Source organism: Lampris incognitus, chromosome 18 (assembly GCF_029633865.1).
Source record: "Lampris incognitus isolate fLamInc1 chromosome 18, fLamInc1.hap2, whole genome shotgun sequence".
NCBI classification, from domain to species: domain Eukaryota; kingdom Metazoa; phylum Chordata; class Actinopteri; order Lampriformes; family Lampridae; genus Lampris; species Lampris incognitus.
Window position 1 is genome coordinate 43939104 of NC_079228.1, and position 24008 is coordinate 43963111.

The 24008-nt window shown below is 46.0% G+C and overlaps 1 protein-coding gene across 5 annotated transcripts in view; it reads right to left on the reverse strand.

Moving 5' to 3' along the window:
- The window catches only part of hsf1 (heat shock transcription factor 1), a 78194-nt gene that overhangs the window by 27133 nt on the left and 27053 nt on the right, over positions 1 to 24008 (reverse strand). For all 5 annotated transcript variants that reach the window (XR_008811894.1, XR_008811895.1, XM_056297816.1 and 2 more), the window contains exons 4-6: positions 14801 to 14925; positions 2356 to 2431; positions 894 to 955 (exon numbers count right to left, since the gene is read on the reverse strand). Coding sequence is in view for 3 of the 5 variants with exons in the window: in XM_056297816.1 (XP_056153791.1) it covers positions 894 to 955; positions 2356 to 2431; positions 14801 to 14925 (263 nt within the window). In the remaining 2 variants the exon portion in view is untranslated. The remainder of the gene's footprint in view (positions 1 to 893; positions 956 to 2355; positions 2432 to 14800; positions 14926 to 24008) is intronic.

Consider the following 24008-nt stretch of genomic DNA (forward strand, 5'->3'; position numbering starts at 1 on the left):
GCTCTTCGCTCTCAAAATACAGGGCTCCTGTGTTTACCCAAAGTTAGAAAGACGTCAGCTGGTAGCAGGGCCTTTTCCTATCGGACCCCGTTCTTATGGAATAACCTGCCTGCTGTCATCAGACAATCAAGAGTCTGTTGAGTCCTTGAAATCCAAACTTAAAACTCATCTTTTTGCCTTAGCTTACAATTAGTGGCCTTTAATTTGAGTACTTCATGACCTGTACTGCATGATGGGTCGGTGTCTGTCTCAATGAATTTACCGAGCACTGTTCTGCTGACGAGATTATAGAGTATAGATTATTGGCTATTGCAAACTGTTCTCTTCTTTCTCATGTCTTTTCTCTCTCTCTGAATGATGTCATCGCCTTTCTCTTTTCCTGTGTATGTAAATGGTGTGATGTGTGTCTCCTGTGTGCATGTGTAATCTGTCCTCCTGCCAGGTGACAATGGTCATCACCTGGACACTGCTTGGCATTCCCCTCAATACTCACATATGTATATTATATATATAAATATTATAAATCCATATAATTTTGTTATCATGTTTCAATGTTGGCTTCTCCCTGTTAAAGGGATTTGTTTCTTATCCAATACAAGGGTCTAAGGACAGGATGAGTTATTCCTGTAAAGCCCACTGAGGCAAATTTGTAATTTGTGATAATGGACTATACAAATAAAACTGACTTGACTATCATGGTATACAATATGGTATTAATGTTTTCTTTAGTATAGTACTATGGTGCAGCAGTAAAATAACATGGTATAATAGCATGGAATAGTAAAATAGCAGTAGTAGTAGTAGCAGAATAGCAGTAATACAGGACAATACTCATTCTAGAATGGTGATGTGAATAATAATAACAACCATAACAATAATAACAATAGACTTGCATCTTTCTCTTCATTCCAAGAACTCTGTTGGACTGAACCAGGGATACCAAGAACTGGATCAACTAGAGGAGAGGGAGAAACAGAGATAGATATGTTACATGCGCGTGCACGCACGCACACACACACACACACACACACACACACACACACACACACAAGGGTACACAGTGTGAGAGAGACAGACAGACAGATTAGAGTAATAAGTAAGGCTGACTGTAAACCCTTAACCTAACCCTGTAAACAGTACTTCCTAATGGATAATGGACTCCCCAGAATCAACTTTGAATCAGAATCAACTTTAGTGACCAAGTTTGCTTATGCATACAAGCAATTTGACTTTGGTTTACAGCAGCTTCTAGTACTTGCATATATCACTTACACAAATAGTGTCTTGATGCATGCTCAATAATCCAGGTAAGAAAATCACAGAAGGATGAATCAGTTCATCTGGATACACGTTTATTGAGAGAAACGTTTCATCATCATCTATGTGACCTCTTCAGTATCAACTGACTGCAAGTATCCCACCCTTATACACAATACAGTGGCATAACAACCCAAAACGACCAGTTTCATATGCAAATTGCCGTGAGCATTAACTAGAGTTTCATAGGCCACGTGTACTGAAGAGGGAATGACCATCCCTGAACCGGGGGGGGGGGGGGGGGGGGGTATAGGAATATATCTGTCACCGTCTTAAAATGCTGTAATTGCAAACATTCCCAAATCCTCTGTGAGTAGTATGCATGGCCATTGAAACTACGGTCACACCCATATTTGCATATGACACTGGTGGTTGGTTTGGGTGGTTATGCCACTGTATTGTCTATATTGTTTATAAGGGTGTGATACCTGCAGTCAGTGTATTGTTTATAAGGTTAGGATACCTGCAGTCAGTGTATTGTTAATAAGGGTGGGATACCTGCAGTCAGTGTATTGTTTATAACGGTGGGATACCTGCAGTCAGTGTATTGTTTATAAGGGTGGGATACTTGCAGTCAGTGTATTGTTAATAAGGGTGGGATACCTGCAGTCAGTGTATTGTTTATAACGGTGGGATACCTGCAGTCAGTGTATTGTTTATAAGGGTGGGATACCTGCAGTCAGTGTATTGTTAATAAGGGTTGGATATCTGCAGTCACTGTATTGTTTATAACGGTGGGATACCTGCAGTCAGTGTATTGTTAATAAGGGTGGGATACCTGCAGTCACTGTATTGTTTATAACGGTGCGATACCTGCAGTCAGTGTATTGTTTATAAGGGTGTGATACCCGCAGTCACTGTATTGTTTATAAGGGTGGGGGACACCTGCAGTCAGGTGAGACTGAAGAGGTCACTTAGATGATGAAACGTTTCTCTCAATAAATGTTGTGTCCACATGAACTCATTCAACCTTCTGTGATTTTCTTACCTGGATTATTGAGCATCAAGACAGCCAATATACTGGCTTATTTTTTTTACCTTGTTGACAACCTTCTGCTGTTGGGCATGTTTCTGTCTCAGACTGGCAACCTCTCTCCAGAGAGCCTCATTCTCACTGACAGAGAGAGAGAGAGAAAGAGAGAGACAGACGGACAGACGGACAGACAGACAGACAGACAGACAGAGAGACAGAGAGTGAGAAACACCACAGTGTATCAACAGTGGTTGAGGCCAGTCACTGGTTGTGTGTCAGTTTTAAAGGTAAAATAAACTGGCAAGGCTCCATGAAACATGTAGTGATGCAGCTGGTGCACTCTCTTGTGCCCATGTTGACTTACAGATAGTAGAAACGGAATGCTTGTATGATGTTGTCATATTTGCTATTTTTTGTTTGTGGTGATCTGATTTTGTAGGGTAGTTGGTATTAAAACTGGCAGCATGCGGGCACCCCGCTGGCTCATGTGGTAGAGTGTTCACCACATATACGTAAGTATAAAGCTGAGTCCTTACTGCAGCGGCCTGGGTTCAAATCCAGCCCGGGCCCTTTGCTGCATGTCATCCCCTCTCTCTCCCCTGCCTTCCTTGTTTTTCTACTATCGCTGTCAAATAATGGCAGAAAATGCGAGAGAAAAAAAAAACTGGCAGCATGCATAGTGTTGAAGTGCCGCTTGATCTACTTTTCAGACAGCTATGGTCTGCATGCATATCAAGTATGTCGTTGTGGCACTTGCATGGTCCGGTAAGATTACATTACATTACATTACAGTCATTTAGCCGACGCTTTTATCCAAAGCGACTCACAATAAGTGCATTTAACGTAGGAGATCAGGAGAACTACTAGTCATCAGAGGTCAAAAGTGCATCTAAACAAGCATCTAAGAGCAAAGCCACTGCTAAAGTAAAAGTACGAGATTTTTTTTTTTTAATGAGTGAATACAATAAGTGCTAAGAACAAATAACAGGGTAGTAGTTCTTAAAGAGGAGAGTTTTCAACCTGCGCCAAAAGATGGGCAGCGACTCCGCTGTCCTGACATCAGTGGGGAGTTCATTCCACCACTGTGGGGCCAGGACAGAAAAGAGCTGTGACCGGGTCGATCGGCAGCAAGGGCCTCTGAGCGACGGGGCAACCAGGCGTCCCGAGGCAGCAGAGTGAAGTGGTCAGGCAGGGGGGTAGGGCTTGACCATGGCCTGGAGATAGGAAGGCGCTGTTCCTTTCACTGCCCTGTAGGCTAACACCAGAGTCTTAAACTGGATGCGAGCAGCTACTGGGAGCCAGTGTAGGGACATGAGAAGGGGAGTTGTGTGGGAGAACTTAGGGCGGTTGAACACCAGACGAGCTGCAGCTTTCTGAACAAGGTCCAGAGGTCTGATGGCTGACGCTGGGGTGCCAGCAAGGAGAGTTACCATAGTCCAGCCGGGAGAGGACCAGACCCTGGATGAGCACCTGTGCCATCTCATTGGTGAGGAATGGGCGAATCCTCCTGATGTTATAGAGGAGAAATCTGCAGGAGCGAGCAACCGATGCAACGTTTGCAGCAAATGACAGTTGGTCGTCCAGGATCATACCCAGATTCCTCACAGTCCAATTTGGCGTCACCACGGTGTTGTCAATGGTGATGGCCAGGTCTCAGTGCGGGCAACCTTTCCCTGGGAGGAACATCAGCTCTGTCTTGTCCAGATTGAGTTTCAGGTGGTGTGTCGCCATCCACTCCGAGATGTCAGTCAAGCACGCAGCAAAGTGTGTCTCTACTTGTGTGTCAGAGGGAGGAAAGGGGAACCCATGGGTGGATGAGTGACTAGCCGTGGGAGAGCTTTTGTCTGTGTATGTGCAAGTGTATTTGTGTTGTTTGCTTTATGTATTGTATTCTCTGTATATTTGTGTTAAGGACCCCCTTGAAAATGAGACGGTTCATCTCAAGGGGTTTATCCTTCTAATTAGGGGTGTGAAGCAGCTTAATTAACTCAGATAGAAGAAATAGTGTCCACACCCCAATGATATACCTGAAACTGAGAGAGAGAAGAACCTCATTGATGTGGTCTGTGATCTGTATAGCGCTCCTCATCGACAGACTGTGTTTTTAAGTGGTTTTAATCCTTGGTGTTTTTTTTTTTAGATCGCATCTCATCATCAGCCACTTCTCCGGGGTCGGGTCACGGTGGCAGCAAGCTAAGTAGGGCACTCCAGAATGTCCCTCTCCCCAGCAATGCCCTCCAGCGCCTCCTGGGGGATCCCAAGGCGTTCCCAGGCCAGACTGGACATGTAGTCCCTCCAGTGAGTTCTGGGTCTACCCCGGGGTCTCCTCCCACTTGAGCATGCAAAGGAAGGCACCCAGGACGCATCCTAATCAGATACCTGAACCACCCCAACTGGCTCCTTTTGATGCGAAGGAGCGGCGGCTATACTCCGAGCTCCCACCAGATGTCCGAGCTCCTCACCCCATCTCTAAGGCTGAGCCCCGACACCCAACGGAGGAAACTCATTTCAGCTGCTTGTATTCGCGATCTCACCCTTTCGGTCACTACCCAAAGCTCATGACCATAGGTGAGGGTAGGAACAAAGATTGACTGGTAAATTGAGAGCTTTGCCTTCCGGCTCAGCTCCTTTGCCACAATGGTCTGGTACAATGTCTACAGTACTGCTGATGCTACACCAATACACCTATCAATATCCCGCTCCATCCTACCCTCACCCATGAACAAGACCTCAAGATACTTGAACTCCTTCACTTGAGGCAACAACTCACCCCCAATCCAGAAGGAGCAAGCCACCATTTTCCGGTAGAGAACCATGGCCTCAGACTTGGAGGTACTGACTCTCATCCCGGCCATTTCCCACTCAGCTGCAAACTGCCCCAGTGCGCACTGGAGGCCACGTTCTAATGAAGCCAACAAAACCACATAATCTGCGAAGAGCAGATGCAATTCTGAAGTTCCCAAAATGGACACACTCCTCACCTTGGCTGCACCTTGAGATCCTGTTCATGAATATCACAAACAGAATCGGAGACAAGGGACAACCTTGGCGGAGTCCAACACCCACCGAAAACGTGTTTGACTTTGTGCCAAGAATGTGGGCTCAGCTCTCACTTTAGTTATACAAGGACCTGATGGCTTGAAGCAACTGCCCCAGTATCCCATATTCCTGCAGAACCCCCCACAGAGTGTTGCGGGGTACACAGTCGTAAGCCTTCTCCAAGTCCACAAAACACATGTAGACTGGCTGGTCAAACTCCCATGCCTCCCTCAGCACTTCTGCAAGGGTAAAGAGTTGGTCCGTTGTTCCGTGGCCAGGACAGAATCCGCACTGTTCCTCCTGGCTCCGAGGTTCAACAATCAGTCGAAGCCTCCTTTCGAGCACCCTAGAGTAGAATTTCCCAGCAAGGCTGAGCAATGTGATACCCCGATAATTGGAGCACACACTCCGGTCCCCTTTTTTAAGTAAGGGAACCACCACCCCCGTCTGCCACTCCACAGGTACTGTCCCCGACCTCCACGGGACACTGAAGAGGCGTATCAGCCAAGACAGCCCAACAACATCCAGAGCCTTCAGCATCTCAGGGAGAATCTCATCCACACCCGGCACCTTGCCACCAAGCAGCTTCTTAACTACCTCAGAGACCTCTGCCAGGGAATGGGTGACGTTTGACCCGGACTGGGGATGTTGTCAGGCGGTGGAAAGAACACTTTGAGGAGCTCCTGAACCCAGCTAACACATCCTCAGTGGAGGAGGTAGAGTCTGAAGACTCAGGGGAAGCCCCACCTGTATCTCCGGCAGTTTTTAAAAATTTTTTTTTATAAGGCTTAGTTTGTAATAAACAGGTTGTTGAGCCTTCAACCACTATTGTTGTCAATGTCTCTGTGCTGGAGAGCCATGGCTATGGCGGTACTTTGCCGCAAATGCATTATGGTGACCAAGGCAAGTATACAAGTCTGTGACCCATTTTGAGTGTTTTTTTGAACACAATGGGATCTTATGGTTTTCTTAAAGGGAGTAGAATGTGGCATCTGATTGATGGAAAATACTTGCGAGAATGAATGGGGGAATGAATTATTTGTCGACTTTTGCTTTTCACAGAATTTGTAGACAATGTGAGAAAAAATGCACCAGTGCTATCCTTTCATCAACAGCTTTATACGTGAACAGGTTTATCAGACATTGACCAATAGGGATATTTTCGGTTGGGTGAACGTTGGCGAAATTAGCCACCACTGCCTGCTGGATCTCTGCTAATTTTTGCTCTGTCGTTGACTCTACTGTTCCTTTAGCCAAATGAACAGCAGCCCATTCTGCTTACAATTTAAGAAACGTTTGCTTGTTTTCATTTTGTTTTTTATCTGACAATCCCGTGTGTTTTTGGCTACCAATTGTTTTATACCTGGCTACTGGTCTCCTCGCCTCCCCCAGCGACTGTCATTCTACTTCAGAGCCTACGTTTGGTACAACACCGGCAATAATGTGGATGAATTGGCTGTTCATATGGATTATTTTCATCTGGACTACTTTAACTTTGATACTCCATCCAGTAACACCGCTACTTCAATACACATTAGCGGAACTGTTTCGACTACGACCCCAGCTCTCTGAGCCACCACCAGCACTGCAACTTCACCGAGATACAGTTCGTAATTTTCGTCGGAAATACATTCACCGTGGATCCTGCCAGGGCTTTGCTGACACAAAACCAATCCATTCCTTCTGGTCTTCCTTTCCTTGTCCCTCAAGAAAATCCCGACGGACTGTTGACCACAGAGCACTAGCTAACCTAGCCAAGTCGGCTAGCATCAAAACCGGAAAAAATAACCTCTCCATTGGGTTATTTAACATTCACTCGCTAACCAACAAGGGACTCCTACTTCATGATCTACTGAATGATTGTAAGTTTGATTTTCTGTGCTTGACTGAGACGTGGCAACAACCAAATGACTTCTCACAGTTTAATCAAACTATTCCTCCTAGGTTTGTGTACACCTGCAAATCCTGTGACATTGGCAGGGGGGTGGTGTCGCGATACTTTACAGTGAAAAGTGGAAAGTGTCTTCCATAACTGTGCCTGTGCATGTTTCATTTGAGTCCATTGCCCTACAAATCAATGGGCCAAATCCTACCACACTAACCACTGTTTATCGACCACCGAAGCCCAATAACAATTTCTTATATGAACTTTCTGTTTTTCTAACCTTTTTAATGTTCTTTATCCCGCAATGTAATATTGCTGGGTGATTTTAATATACTCATGGACAATGTCCACAATACTCTCACAAGGGATTTTACATCATGCCTGGACAGTTTTGGATTACAGCAATATATTGATTTTCCTACGCAGGACACATACTTGATCTGATTTGCTGCTCTGGTGTAACTCCTCTTAACTGCCATGCATCTGATTTGCCCATTTCCGACCACAAGTTAGTGTCTTGCGATGTTAATTTAACAGTATCCAAAACAGATTTGTCACGCTCCATCTCGTTCCGTAACATTAAGAATATTGATTTATCTACTCTCACTAGTGAAATTGATAACCTCGCCAACAAAGAGAATTTATCCACCCCAGATGAACTGGTCTCTCATTACGATGGCATTTATAGTATTGATCCAAGATGGCGGCGCGCTGGACACAGCAGCTACTGTGGTTCCCTGTTCAGTGTCATGTTTTCTTTGTTATTTTTCGTTAGTTTTAAGTTTATTTACAAGTGTAGGTCTTGCGCTCTTCTACAACCGTCAGGAACTTTTAAACCTCAGAACGGATTACTCACTTCCCTCCACCATCACGGACAATTTCCCCATCGATATTATCCGCTCACCGGTCTCGCAGTGGAAACGCTGCCCCCGTCGGCAACGTAAACAAAAGAGGGGGAAATGTGGCGGGCTACATGCTAAGCTAAGTAGCGCTCCCTTCAAAGTTTCCCTCCCCAGCATCTTCATGGCTAATGTCCGATCGTTAGCTAACAAAATGGACGAGATAAGACTCAGGCTGTCCTCTCATAAAAGAATGCAGAACTGCTGTCTGCTGATGTTTAAGGACACTTGGCTCAACAGCAACATAGCTGACTCGGCAGTCGAGCTAGCGGGCTGCACAGCCTTCCGTGCCGACAGGACAGCGGACTCCAGCAAGATCCGTGGAGGAGGTTTGAGTATTTATGTCAATAACTCTTGGTGCAACAATATAAAGATCGTCGAAAGGCATTGCTCTGCTGATCTCAAGCTCCTTATGATTCAGTGCAGGCCTTTTTACCTGCCCAGGGAGCCAACGGCCATTACCTTCGCCGCTGTATACATTCCCCCACATGCTAATGCTAAGGAAGCACTTAAGCAGCTAAAATGTGCCATCAGCAGACAACAGACCAAACACCCGGACAATGCCTTTATCATAGGTGGTGACTTTAATCAGGCTAACCTCAGGGTTGTACTGCCCAAATTCCATCAGCATGTCTCCTGCCCCACTAGGGGACAAAACACCCTGGACCATCTCTATACAAACATCAAGGACGCATACAAAGCTACTCCTTGCCCTCATCTGGGGCATTCTGACCACCTCTGCCTGTTCCTGGTCCCAGCCTACAAACCCCTAATGAAACGGGTCAAGCCAGCAGTAAAGACAATCACTGTCCGTCCAGATGGAGCAGTCTCTGAACTCCAGAACTGTTTTGAAAACACAGACTGGAGTATTTTTGCACATTCAGCTACCCATGGCTCCCATATAGACATTAATGAAAAGACATCTGCCATACTAGCCTACATTAACTTTTGCACTGAGAGTGGCACAACAAAAAAATCAGTCCGCACCTTTCCAAACCAGAAACCCTGGATGACCAGTGAGGTCCGGCCCGCTGCTCAAAGTCCGGGATGCAGCGTTCAAGTCAGGTAACTGTGAGGCCTATTGCGCAGCCAGATCCAACCTCAAAAAGGGCATCAGAACAGCCAAACATAAATATTCCCTGAGAATAGAGGACCATTTTCACAATAACTCTGATCCTCGGCGAATGTGGCAAGGTATTCAGTCTATCACAGACTACAAAAGCTCTAATCGCGGTCCCACTGTCCATGATGCCTCCCTGCCAGACAAGCTAAATCATTTCTATGCCCGCTTCGACAAGGACAATACTGACCCAGCCACAAAAATCCCCAGCCACCCAGAAAACCAGGTGCTCACTCTATCAGTCGCAGAGGTCAGAGAATCACTGCGCAGAGTGAACACACGGATGGCTGCCGGACCAGACGGCATACCGGGAATGTGCCGACCAGCTGGCTGAGGTCTTCACACCTGTATTTAACCTCTCACTGTCCAAATCTAAAGTCCCGGCATGCTTTAAGACCACCTCTATCATTCCTGTCTCCAAGAAACTAACATCCACATGTCTGAATGACTACCGACCCATAGCACTCACCCCCATTGCAATGAAGTGCTTCGAAAGACTGGTTCTGGCTCACATCAAAAACATTTTCCCCCCCACTTTCGACCCACATCAGTTCGCCTACTGTCCCAAAAGGTCTATTGAGGATGCCATTGTCACTGCCCTGCACGTTGCTCTGACCCACCTTGAACTTAACAACACATACATCCGGATGCTGTTTATAGATTACAGCTCTGCCTTCAACACCATCATCCCCGCCAAACTAACCACCAAACTCCTCTCCCTTTGCCTCAACCCCTCCCTCTGTAACTGGATCCCGGACTTCTTGACCAACAGACCGCAATCTGTTAGGTTAGGTGACCACTCCTCCTCCACCCTGACCCTCAGCACAGGTGCCCCTCAAGGCTGTGTTCTGAGCCCCCTCCTTTTCTCCCTCTTTACCCACGACTGCCTGCCAACTCACCCTTCAAATGTTATAGTTATGTTTGCAGATGACACCACAGTCATTGGCCGTATCACCAACAATGACGAGATGGCCTACAGAGATGAGATTGAGCACCTCACATCATGGTGTACTACCAACAATCTTGTCCTTAATGTGCAGAAGACAAAGGAGCTGATTGTGGACTTCAGGAGGTCTAGAAGCTGCAGCCACTCCCCCATTCACATCAATGGGGTGGAAGTGGAGCGTGTTTCCAACTTTAAATTCCTTGGAGTCCACAACAGCGAGGACCTTTCGTGGACATTAAACACCCAGGCCCTTGTGAAAAAGGCCCAACAATGCCTGCATTTCCTGAGGAGGCTGAGGAGCGCCCGTCTACCCCCCAAAATTCTCACCAACTTCTACCACTGCACCATAGAGAGCATCCTGACCATCTGCATCTCAGTGTGGTATGGCAACTGCACCTAAGTAGACCAGAAAGCTCTGCAGCGGATCGTCAAGGTGACCCAGCATATCACCGGTACCCAACTCCCAGCCATAGAAGACATTTATCACAAACGCTGCCTTCGAAGGGGTCTGAGCATCAGCAGAGATCCCACCCACCCCAACCATGGACTGTTCTCCCCCCTGCGCTCTGGGAGGCGCTACAGGAGCCTCAGAGCCCGCACTACCAAGCTCAAAAACAGCTTCTTTCCACAAGCTGTTGCCCACCAGAACCTGGCTACCCACTGAATGTCTGTAGATATTTTTAAATATTTTGTACTCCAGCTCTCTTTTAACTTATTTTTAGCTTTTGGTCTTCATGTGTGTATATCTTATATTGTGTTTGCTGTGTTTGTCTGTGCCTGTCTTGCACTGTTTGGTGAAGCCACAGCCCTCATTTCATTTTTAACATGTGCCTGCACATTGTTTTTAATGACAATAAATTGAATTGAATTGAATTTTAAACAATCTTGCTCCTTTAAAAACCCGCTGTTTCCTTTACCCACTCTGCCCCTTGGTTTACAACTGCACTGCAGAAACTCGGGAGAATTTTCAACAAACACCGCATCCCGGTATACTTCAAATCCAGCAACACACTCCGACAAAGACTGGTTCATCCCAAAGACCGTGTACCACACACCCAAAAAAGCAATCTGGTGTATGCTGTACAATGCAATGAGGATTGCACTGACCTATACATAGGAGAAACCAAACAACCACTACACAAACGGATGGCCCAACACAGAAGGCCAAAATCCTCGGGACAAGACTCAGCAGTCTATCTACACCTAAAGGAGAAGACACACTCCTTCGAGGACAGCAACGTACACATTTTGGACAGAGAAGACAGATGGTTTGAAAGAGGGGTGAAGGAAGCCATCTATGCGAAACTGGAAAAACCATCCCTCAACAGAAGAGGAGGTCTGCGACACCACCTATCTCCCACTTACAATGCCGTCCTTTCATCCCTACCCAGGAGACTCAAGAGGCCTAGCCTCCAAGAACAACAGTCAGTCACTAACGGCTCCAACGACTCATGACCACTGAACAATGAAGTCGAAACTAACACCCCCAACGACCGTCGCTGCTAAACAAATGCAAATCAATAGCTCCGATGGCGATGGGCGTGGCTGGATATCGGAGCACAGGAGAGCTACGCATATCAATAGCGCCGATAACGACGGGTGCGTCCAAATATTGGTACACAAAAGAGCCACTCATATCTATGGCTCTATTAGCGACGGGCATTGGTAAACATCGGGACACAAAGAGCCACGCATATCAATAGCTCTGACAACGACTCCAAAGAGGATAAATTCTGAGTTTCATCACCAGCCAGTCAGACTAGCTTGGTCTACTCAGAAAGGCACGAACTGAGGAAGCCTCTTGGATGAGAGGCAAAACGTCTTCACGGATATATACCAAGTCCAGTTGCACTTGATTCAACTTTGGATAACCATGACCTGGATGAATGAGAACACTCACAGACCTGGTGAAGACCCCAACAATTTGAATAATTTTCCCCCAATCTCAAATTTACCATTTCTTTCTAAAACACTTGAGAGAACAGTCGCATCTCAGGTACACGCTCACTTGACTAACAAAAATCTGTTTGAACAATTCCAGTCTGGTTTTCGCTCCATGCACAGTATGGAGACAGCACTGGTGAAAATCACTAATGATCTTTTGATGGCAGCTGACTCTGGGCTCTTAACCATACTTGTCCTCCTTGATCTGAGTGCAGCCTTTGATACCATCTCACACAACATCCTCCTAGAAAGATTAGCTTCCATTGGAATAACTGGCACCCCCCCTTGACTGGTTTAGATCAGATCTCTCTGGCCGCACTCAGTTTGTCCAACTTAAAAATTTGAGATCTCAGTCCTTTCTTGTTACTACAGGTGTTCCCCAGGGCTCTGTATTGGGACCCCTCCTATTCATTATTCCCCTCCTATTTATTATTTACCTACTACCTCTTGGCCACATTTTCAGGAAATTTGGCATTCAATTTCACTGCTACGCAGATGACACCCAGCTTTATCTATCCACCACACCTACCTCCACTCTTCCGCCCACTTCCCTTTCTGACTGCTTACTAGAAATTAAATCCTGGTTTTCATACCACTTCCTTAAACTTAATAGTGGTAAAACTGAGGTCCTTTTAGTTGGCACTCAATCTACTTTGGACAAAACTGATAGTTTTTCTCTTACTATTGACAATTCTATAGTTCCCCCATCACCTCAGGTTAAGAGACTGGGTGTCATCCTGGACAACACATTGTTGATGTAACATTGTTATCTTTTGAAGCCCACATCAACAATGTTACTTGGTCTGTATACTTTCACCTACACGATATTAATCTTCTTCGGCCACCACCTACACCTAAAATGACAGCTATACTCATACACTGGTTACATTCCGTAGCGACTACTATAATTCTATCCTCTTTGGTCTTCCCCTCAAGCGTCTTTATAAGCTTCAATTGGTCCAGAATTCAGTTGCCCATATCATTACCAGAACTCCTTCCATAGATCATATCACTCCTGTTCTTCAGCAACTCCATTGGCTTCCTGTTATATACCGTACTGACTTCAAGATTCTGCTCCTCACCTTTAAGGCCCTTAATAACTTAGCTCCTTCATATCTTTCCGAACTCCTTCATATCCGCACGCCCTTCCGCCCTCTCAGATCCTCTTCTGCTCTCCAACTCACTACACCATCGGCCCGCTTGACTACCATGGGGACTAGAGCCTTCAGTCGTTCTGTCCCCCGCCTATGGAACTCTCTCCCACAAGAAATTCGCAACATTGACTCTCTTTCAACCTTCAAATCCCATCTCAAAACGTACCTTTTCAAACTGGCATATTCAGTCTGATCCACGCTTCATTGAGTTTTGCGCAGATGTTGATCTGTTGTGTTAACTTTTTATTGTCTACCCTGCTTCATTTTGATTTTACACTGTCTGATACAGTGCTGCTGGCTTTTTTTTACTGTGTTCTATAAGGTGTCCTTGAGTGTTTTGAAAGGCGCCCACAAATAAAATGCATTATTATTATTATTATTATTATATTTTAAGTCTCACCATAATAGCTACCCTGTTGTAACAGAACACCCCACCACTAATGACCCAAAAACAACTAAGCATCTCATAACAGATATAGAGACAAGTGCTATAGTCTGTCTGACAGTACCTAAATCTGTCTGTCAGTTTCTGTCTATCTGACTGTCAGTCTCTCTGTGTGACAGTCTGTCTGTCTGACAGTCTCTGTCAGTTTAACAGTCGGCTTGCCTGACAATCTTGGTCAGTGTGTCTGTCAGTCTCTCAGTTTGTCTGTATGTCTACCTGTGACTCTGTCTGTCTCTGTCTAGCCATGTATCCACCCAACTGTCATGAGAATTTTAAGCAAACCTTTCTAAATTACAAAATATAGAATGTAAAGTAGGTGCGTTTCAATCAATTTGGTTGATACGCAAAATATGCAACACAAAATGAGTTGTGTCAGATATGTGGCGGTAATGCTCTGATATGCTAGACGCCAACTCTATAATCACCACCAAAGAAGTTGTCAGAAAGAAAAAAAAAAGAAAAGAAAAATGAATAGGTCTCTGTGAATTGTTTACAATCGGCCAACTTTGTAGAGTTCTTACATGTCAGCTAGTGATGTCCATAATCCATGCGTTATGGATGGATTCATAATCCATAATGTTTCAGCTGTCATCCATTCATGGATGACCTGGTATGACAAACATTATGGATATGAGTTCTTCTTTTGATAAATTGGTTGCGCTGTTCATCAGATCCAATTTTTTTCAAAAATGTGCAACATGCGTTTCCATCCCCCATTTAGTACAAACTCTATTGACCAAGTAAAAATCTCCACAAGCGAGTGTAAAAAATGTTTTGCGACACTGAGAATGTTTTATTGAGACCTGTCGCTTCCATACAGCTTTTCTAACGTGAGGCTTCATAATGCACACAAAATGCGTTGATGGGAATGTCGTCTGTCTGAGAGTCTGTCAGTTCAGAAGCCTGCCTGCCTATTTTGATGTCACAGTCGGACAACTTCAGTCAGTCTGTCTCCGTGTGAATCAGTCTGTCACTCAGTCACTTCCTGTAAGTCTCCCTGCCAGTCTGTTGGACAGTCCCTCCACTGGTCGGTCTGTTTCTCTTTCACTATGTCACATCTTCCTGTCTTTGTCTTAACTGTTTCATTGCAGTGATTTTGGAGTCCATGGTTTCTTGTTTTCCTTTCATGATCTGGACGTCGCTGAGTAACTTTGACACCTCCTCTGGGGACATCTTGAGCTCTTCCTGTTTCACTGCAGACACCTGGACAGAAAGGACACACATTTCCATTTGTACAGTAAAAATGTGCTGATCAGGCACACCAGGACAGATCTTTCCATGGCAGTTCATAAAGGAAAAGCTCTTGTTATTGAGTTGAAGTTCACAGCTATCTGGCACCATGCTACATCCAGACTTTTTTTTACATTTGTACACCCCACCTGCTCTCCCCACTCCTCTGAGGCTGGCTTTATTCCCACCATCCACACAACTAACTGTCACTTTTGTAGTGATGGGTCTTTTACTCATGCAACAACTAGTCTGTCTGTAGCTTTTCCTGGCGTGTGTGTGTGTTTGTGGGGGGGGGGGGGATCCAAAGGTAGAACAGTTAAAATAGAAGAAATGTAAAGTCAAAGATCACAGAAAGTTGAATCAGTCCTTACCTGGATTATTTAGCATGCATAAAGACATAAAGTTAAAAAAAAGAAAGAAAGAGAGAGTTAAAGACAACGTCTCTGAGCAACCGAGGACACAATTTTCCAAATGAAAAAGTAATAAAATGAAGAAAAAAAAATACTTATGCATGTCATGCCACCCATTTCTGTCATAATGAGGGGTTCACTTCCTAATTGTTCCTTCTAGCAGTTTCTCCAAGTTAATAACCTTTTTCCTGAAAAACATTTATCTGTGGAGTTTTACCCCAATCAATCGTTACTGAGCACATTAAAGAAAATATAAGCAATAAAAACAAGCAAACAAATCTTCAGCAACATATAAGCAATAAGCAACTCAAAGAATACGCATCATGTTCAAAAGGGGTAAGAAGAAGTTGAGAACTTCTCTAATCCAACCCCCTTACACTAGTCATGACTGCATGAGGCACGGATAACAGAGAATAACTGATAACAGAAACAGAAGGTTAAATGTACAGTCATCAGTGTCCGTGATGTCTGTCGTAACTTCTACCTCTAAAAAGGACCCCTCAACAATTTCATGCTCCAAGATCAACTTTATATTGGCCAGGCAAAAACAATACTTACATACAGAGGATTACACCAACCATCTTGTCTATCTTGAAAACAGCATCTCCTAAAAACAGCTCCCCCTAGTGGGAGTATGGCTATATTATCATTATCCTACCTTATTTTGTAATGATCACATTCCAACACTTCTCCCCTTTTAAATTCCCACATTCCCTAAATGTAAATGAACTTGGAAAACAATAACTGGTGTCTTTAGCCTGCGTACACCTAAAACATATACTAGTGTCTCTGCAACAGTTTAACAACACAAGCACCTGAAAAGTATGACAGATTCAACATTCAGGCTAACAAAAACCATCCATTCACAAGTCCAGTCTGTCTGAAGGTTTGCGAGTACACTGTGATCTGTGCAATACCCCCGGTGACCCAGCAGGCACCACTGGTGAGGGTGTTTTGGGTGGATCTGGTGTTGGGGCTATGAGAGGGGTCTGTGTGTCAGTGTGAGTCTGTCCATCCTCCTCAGAGGATAGACACCTCTACCTGTGTCTCTCTCCCTGGCATAGTCATTGGCAGACCTGCTCCCACAGTAGTCTCTCTTGCCACTGGCCACTCAGTGGGAACTGTCTCTGAGCCTAAATCATGACGCATGCGCACATGGTCCTGATGTCTACGGAAAACACGTCCATCAGTCAACATAGGAGACTGGACCACTCCATCTAATAACCCCAGGTAGCCATTGCTGGTTGTTATTACTGCTCAAGTTTCTCACATAAACATTGTCATCCGATTTCAACTGTCTCTCTTGTGCATGGTGATCATGTCCCTCCTTCTGCTTTTCCTGCTGTCTCTCCACTTTTTCCTTAATGTCCGGGTGCAGCAGGTCCAATCTCGACTTGGGCCTACATCCCATCAGCATCTCTGCTGGAGTACATGCAGTTGTAGTCTGTGGCATGAGGCGGTATTTATACATGAAATGTGAAAGCCATGTGCTAAGAGAGTCCCCTGTCATCCCCTTCAGGCCTTCCTTCACAGTCTGCACAGATCGTTCAGCCAAACCATTTGAGGCTGGGTGGAAAGGAGCTGTCCGAATACCATTCTGTTGCATGAACTCACTGAACAGCTCACTGGTGAACACTGGGCCATTATCAATAGCACCAAATCCCCTCACAATCCACCCCTCTCTCACATCGACTCCTGTCTGTCTGCAATTAAAGTCTGGATGCAGCAAAACCTTCAACAGTAACAAAACTGAACTCCTCTTCATTGGCTCCAAGTCCACTCTCAGCTAAATCAACAACCTTGCACTCACCATCGATGGCACTACTGTCTCCCCTTCCTCCCAGCCACGCAACTTTGGTGTGATCCTTGATCCCCCCCCCTCCCTTGAGCCACATATCCACCAAATGGTCAAATCCTCCTTCTACCACCTTCGCAACATTGCAAAAATAAGATCCTCTCTCACACACCCTGCTGCTGAGATACTGATCCATGCCTTCATCTCCTCCTGCCTTGATTACTGCAACTCACTCCTCTATGGCATCAGTTCTAGCTCTATCAAGAGACTCCAATGGGGCCAGAACGCATCCGTCCGACTTTTAACTTTCACCAAATCCTGGCACCACATCACCCCAGTCCTAAAAGACCTCCACTGGCTACCCATCTCCCACCAGATCAATTACAAAATCCTGGTTCTTATAAAACCCTTCACAAACTAGCTCCCCCATACCTCACTGACCTCTTCTCCCCCATCAACCCTCTCGGTCCCTCAGATCCACCTCAGCCTCCCTTCTCTCTACCCCCAGGTCCAACCTCCACGGCTTTGGTGACCGAGCCTTCTCCAGGGCAGCTCCCAGGCTCTGGAACTCACTCCCCCAAATCATTAGAGAATCCCTCCCACTCTTCCAATACCGTCTCAAGACACACCTTTTCTCCATTGCCTTCTCGTGCCACCCCCGTCCTCTTGTCCACCACTGGTCTGGGGTAGTTTGGGGACTGAGTGCTCGACCTGCCCCCTCCCTCAACTCCCTCTCCAACTCCCTCCCCAAGCGCATCGGACACTGCTGCGAGCTGCCCACATTTTGGTCATTGGTCGGGCTCACCTCAGACTTCATCTGTGAGTTATGTGATTTATGATGTTTGTTTTTCTTTCCCTTTTGTATCTGTCCAAGTCGGACAGTACTGCTGGCGTCATGTGTGGCTGCTGCTTCTCCTTCTCATAGCCCCCCTTCCCATCCACCCCTGTATGTCTGTGTTGTGTTTATCTGTTGACTTGTCTCACCCCGTTTATTGTAAAGCGACTTTGAGTATTAGAAAAGTGCTATATAAGTTTGATTTCATTATTATTAATATTATTATTATTATCCTGGCTGAGGCTAGTGGTGGGATACATCTGGTCTCACTGAACAGGCTCATCAGGGGTTTATGGTCCGTATAAATTGTAATGCACATCCATAGACGTACTGATGAAAGCGTTTCACAGCAAAAACAATATCCTGACATTCTTTGTCTAACTGTGAATATCCCTTCTCAGTTGCCATCAGGGTACGTGAAGCAAAACCGATACGCTTCTCTGATCCTCCATTACATGTGAGAGGACAGCCTCTGTAGGGGGAGGCGTCACATGAAAGGGCAAGCTCATGAAAGGGTAATCTCCTTGTCTGTGTCGTAGTGAACAAGCAGATTTGCTGAGTAAAGGAGATCCTCCACTTCCTTGAAAGCTTCCTCCTGCTCTTCACCCCACTGGCGCTTGGTGTCATTGTGAAGCAGCTTGTACAGCAGGGCCAAAACCTTTGAAGGGTCAGGAAGGAACTTGCTGTAATAATTCACTAGGCCCAAAAATGATCTAAGTTCATGGACGCGCTTGGGGCTTAGAGTCTCCTTGATAGCTCTCACTTTGTCTTCCACTGATCAGAGCCCCTCAGCTGTGATCTTGTGTCCCAGGTAGGTCACACCCGGTGCCAGGAACACACACTTACTGCGTTTCAATCACAGCCCTGTGACTGACAGCCCCTTCAGCATCTGTTCTAAGTTTACCAGATGCTCCTCCTCTGTGGCCCCTCCATGACCAAAATATCATCAAGATACACTGCTATGTGCAGAATCCCCCTGCAACAAAGTGTCTACTGTCTTTTGGAAAATGGCAGGACTGGATGCCACCCCAAACACCAGGCAATTGTATTTGAATAATCCCTTGTAAGTGTTGATTGTGAAATACTATTTTGAATCCTCATCGAGCAGCAGCTGTTGGTAAGTGTGGCTCATTTCCAGCTTTGTGAATAGCCTACCCCCCCGACAGGGTCGCAAACAGGTTATCCACCCATGGCAATGGGTAGTCCTCCATCTTCCATCTTAGAGACCTGATTCCCCATAAGCTTGTATTCCCCATATATCCTTGCTGTTTTGTCTTCCTTCAAAACTGGAACAATGGGAGCCGCCCACCTTGAAAACTGGACAGGCTCAATGATGCCCTGCCTCTGTAAACATTCCAGCTCCTCCTCGAAGTTACCTTTCATGGCATAGGTCACTAACCTGGGCTTGAAAAACCGTGGTGTAGCCTCAGGGTCGCCACTGAGTTTCACTGTTATGCCCTTCAGTGTGCCCAGCTCGTCCCTAAAAACATCAATGTACTGCTGCAGAATGTCCTCGGTCGTGTGTGCATACTTAATTTCATGCCAGCTGAGTCAGATTGTGAGAAGCCAAGCGTGGCCCAAAAGACTGGGACCCCTGCCGTTAGCTATCACCAGCCTAGCTTTTGCCTTCTGACCTTCAGCTGTAATGTCCACATACAGCACCCCTAAATGAAGTATGGACACCCCACATAGGTCCTGAGTTTGAGCTTTGATGGGCTGATGGGAGGCAGGTTAGACCCCCATGTCCTCCTGTAGGTCATCTCACTGATGACCGATGCAGTGGCCCCTGAATCAATCTCAAACTTAATGTCCTGCCCACTGACAGTGGCACAATAGGGTTCAGGTGGTGCCTCATCTGTTTCCACTCCAAACATGTTGTAGACACACGCTGCGTCTTCTTCTGCTTCTTCTCGTGGTGTGTGGCTACCTGAGCCTGCTGAGCTTTTCCCTACCCAGGCTTACCCTTTGAACTCCTGCACTTTTTAGTTAAGTGCCCCTTTTTGCTACAAGCATAGCAGACAGTGTCTTTGAATTTGCAATCATTTGCATAGTATGTCCTTCCACACCAAACACATTCCACCCACTTCGAATGTTTACCAGTCTCTTTCCTGACCTGGTGCACTGTTGCCATCTGTGAGCCCCCCATTTCCCTTCTGGGTATCTTTGGCATTATTGGCAGCCAACACCATACCCTGGGAAGAAATCTCAAGGGCTTTCTTGAAAGTCAACGGTGGAGTTTCCCCCAGCAGGCAGCATTGTATGGCGTCATTACCCCCCCTTTTTTTCTCCCCAATTTACCCCACTCTTACGGGCCATCCAAGTTGCTGCTCCACACCCTCTGCCGATCCAGGGAGGGCTGCAGACTACCACATGCCTCCTCCGATACATGTGGAGTCGTCCGCCACTACTTTTCACCTGACGGTGAGGAGTTTCACCAAGGGGACGGAGCGCATGGGAGGATCACGCTATTCCCCCCAGTTACCCCCCCCCGAACAAGCACCTGACCGACCAGAGGAGGCGCTAGTGCAGCGACCAGGACACACACCCACATCCGGCTTCCCACCCGCAGACACAGCCAATTGTGTCTGTAGGGATGCCCGACCAAGCTGAAGGTAACACGGGGATTCGAATCGGAGATGCCCATGTTGGTAGGCAACAGAATAGACCACTACGCTACCTGGACACCCCTAGTATGGCGTCATCATTAATGCCATACCAATCTGTCTCGGAGCATGTCATCCAACACTGCCCTGAAAACACAATGCTCTGACAGTCACCTCAGCTTGGCTACAAAGTTGGCTACAGACTGACCTGGCTTCCTGAAAAGACTGAAATTCATACTGTTGGGACTATCACCGAAGCTTTCGGATTGTGGTGGTTCCCCACAAGCTTGACCAGTTCATGGTAAGGGATTTCCCCGGTTTCCACGGTGTGGCTAAGTTTCTTATCAGCTTGCAAGTCTTTGCCCCGCACATACTTGGTAGAGTAGAGCGTCGCTAAAAAAAAAAAAAATAGAGCGCCGCTTAGCCTCCTCATTAATTCCATTAGCAAGGAAAAAGTGTCCCAACCTTTCCTCATACTCTGTCCGTTCCTCATTGCCCTCCACAAATTCACTGATAATCCCAAATGTAGCCATCTGATTGCAAGGCTCCTCTGAAGTCACCAGTGTACTGTTCCTCTTGTCCCTGCGTGGCTCCTCCGGAGCTGCCTAGCTAGCTAGCACACTGTAGCCTAGCTCAAGCTGTCTGACTTTCTGTCAGTTTGGAGGAATCTGATGACGACTGTGTAGTTCAGTGTCTTTATTTCAACGGTGACGGTTACAATCATACAGTAGCTAGCTCCACAGTAGTGACTCGTCTGAGTGCTAAACATAGACTGACGATTATGTGGCTCCCCTGTGTCCTCATGCGTCAGATGGACCAATGAGCTTGCAGCTAACTTAACAGCCAATAGGAGTGCTTGTATCACATCCTTATAGCCAAACGGGCTATTATATTCTAGAGCAGTGTTTCTCAACCGGGGGTCCGCGAGCCCCTAGTGGTCCGTGGTGTAATTGCAAGGGGTCCGTGAAAATAAAATATCTTTAAAAAAAAGATCCTATGACATTTATAGAAATAGGATTGTTTTACTCAAATGTGACTGAGACCTTTATCTACCTAAACTATAAAGGGTAACAGGACTTTTTTCTCTAATTACATGTTTCACAAGTGTAATTTATTGTATTTTAATAAGAGATCTCGCTCCCGTTTGCATTGTTAAAAGTTACTGCATAAAAATTCTGTTTTGTTACATATATCTGAAAGTTACTGAATACATATTCTGTTTTGTTACACATATCTGAAAGTTACTGCATAAGAATTCTGTTTTGTTAACTATATCTAAGTTACAACTGAAAGCTCTTATTTTTGCCCCAAAGAGTGAATAAATGCTATAATGCAATTTAAAATGCAGTTTCTACTGTTTCTATCAAATTGCAACCCCCCTCCCCAGAGGTCAGGTGGAGGGGTCCTCAGGGTAGATCAAAAATACACAGGGGGTCCAGGACCCCAAAAAGGTTGAGAACCTCTGTTCTAGAGAATATTACATCCCCCTTCTTAAGAAATTGAAATCAAACATTAGACTCCCAACATTAGTAGCACATGTCCTATATCAAACATATGAACAATCCGGACGAAAGAAAACACAATTTATAGTAATCACTGATAGAGTCAATACTCTTAATAAAACAGGTAATATCATTCATTCAATATTACTGTATGCATATTAAACTACGGTAAGTAATCAAACACTTCACAAGAACATTTTACAATTTTTTTTTTTTTTTTTTTAGATAAGGGCAGCGATCCGCCTACACCCTTGTACATTACAGGTCAAGAACCTCTCTGGGCTTCACTGCTCGTCCATACCTTGTCTGGTAGGGGACAGTCTCTGAGGCTGTCTCAGCCGCTGCATGTGAGATGTGTGGGGTGTTGTGAATTGTGAGTTGACCATATTTCTCGTCAGTGCCTGTGTTGGTGTGAGTGTCAGTGTGTGTTTCTTTTGTGTCCAGGAGGTGACGTCTGTTTCGTCTGTACTCCTGTCCTTCAGCTGTGCGGACGTGGTAGGATCTGTTGATATCCGCTGGCTGGATGACAACTGCTGGTTTCCAACAGCCATGCTCCTGGAGTCTGATACGTTGTCCTTCGTGCAGCTGTGACATCGGCTTCGCTGACCTGTCGTAGTACCTTTTCTGCTGCAGCTGACGTTGGACTCTCCTGGCGTGCGCGTCTCTGTGACTGACGACCTTAGGCTGAAGCTGCTGGTGTGTGTTGGGTAGAATTGAGCGTAGACGACGACTCATGAGCAGCTGGGCTGGTGATCTGAAGCTGTCGACAGGTGTGTTCCGATACTCAAGCAGACTCAGGTAGGGGTCTCTCTGGTCAGCTTTGGCCTTTTCCATCAGCAACTTGGCGATCTGTACTGTTTTTTCGGCAAGGCCGTTGCTTTGGGGATAATGCGGACTGGTAGTCGTGTGGGTGAACTCCCAAGTCTTCGCGAAGGTCTCAAACTCCATACTTGAGTACTGAGGTCCATTATCCGAAATAACAGTCTCAGGTACGCCGTGTCTGGCGAAGGTTGCCTTCAGCTTGCGTATCACAGCTGAGGATGTTGTGCTGTGTAGCTTGTCGAGTTCAAAGTATCTGCTGTAATAATCCACTGTGACGATATAATTGTCATGATTCCAGGTGAACAAGTCAGTAGCGACTACTTGCCATGGCCTGTCCGGGATCTTGTGGCTGATCATGGGCTCTTTAGTGTTTGACAGTCTGTAGGTGAGACAGGTGGGGCACTGTCCAACCATCTCCTCGATCTGCTTGTTCATACCAGGCCAGAACACTATGTCACGGGCTCTCTGCTTGCATTTCTCCATGCCCCTGTGTCCTGTGTGTATCCGGGATAACATCTCTGCGCGGAGCGAGGTAGGTATGATGATTTTCTCGCCTTCAAACAAAATGTTATTCATCTCTGACAGTTCATCTCGGTGGTTCCAGTATTCTGCAACTCTCTGAGGGCATCTTCCCCTCTCCTCAGGCCATCCTTCTCTGATTATCTCTCTCAGCATTGTGAGCTGTGTGTCTGCGGCAGTCGCAGCTCTGATCTCTGTCAGTTTCGTGTCACTGACTGGCAGGCCACTGTACACTGTATGTACCTGCATGTCCATGCCTTCTCTGAGGCTGTCATCTTGGTCTGTGAGTGACTTGCGGGACAGCGTGTCTGCCACGTGGATCTCCTTGCCTGGTCTATGCACGATGGTGAAGTCATACCGCTGTAGCTGGAGGATCATCCGCTGTAGTCTCGGAGGCGCTGCTGCGAGTGGTTTTCTCATAATGGACTCAAGCGGTTTGTGGTCGCTCTCCACGATGACATGATGACCATAGATGTATTGGTGAAAACGCTTGCATCCGAACAGAATAGCATATAGCTCTTTCTCTATTTGTGCGTAATTGACTTCACTGTCATTTAGCGATTTGGATGC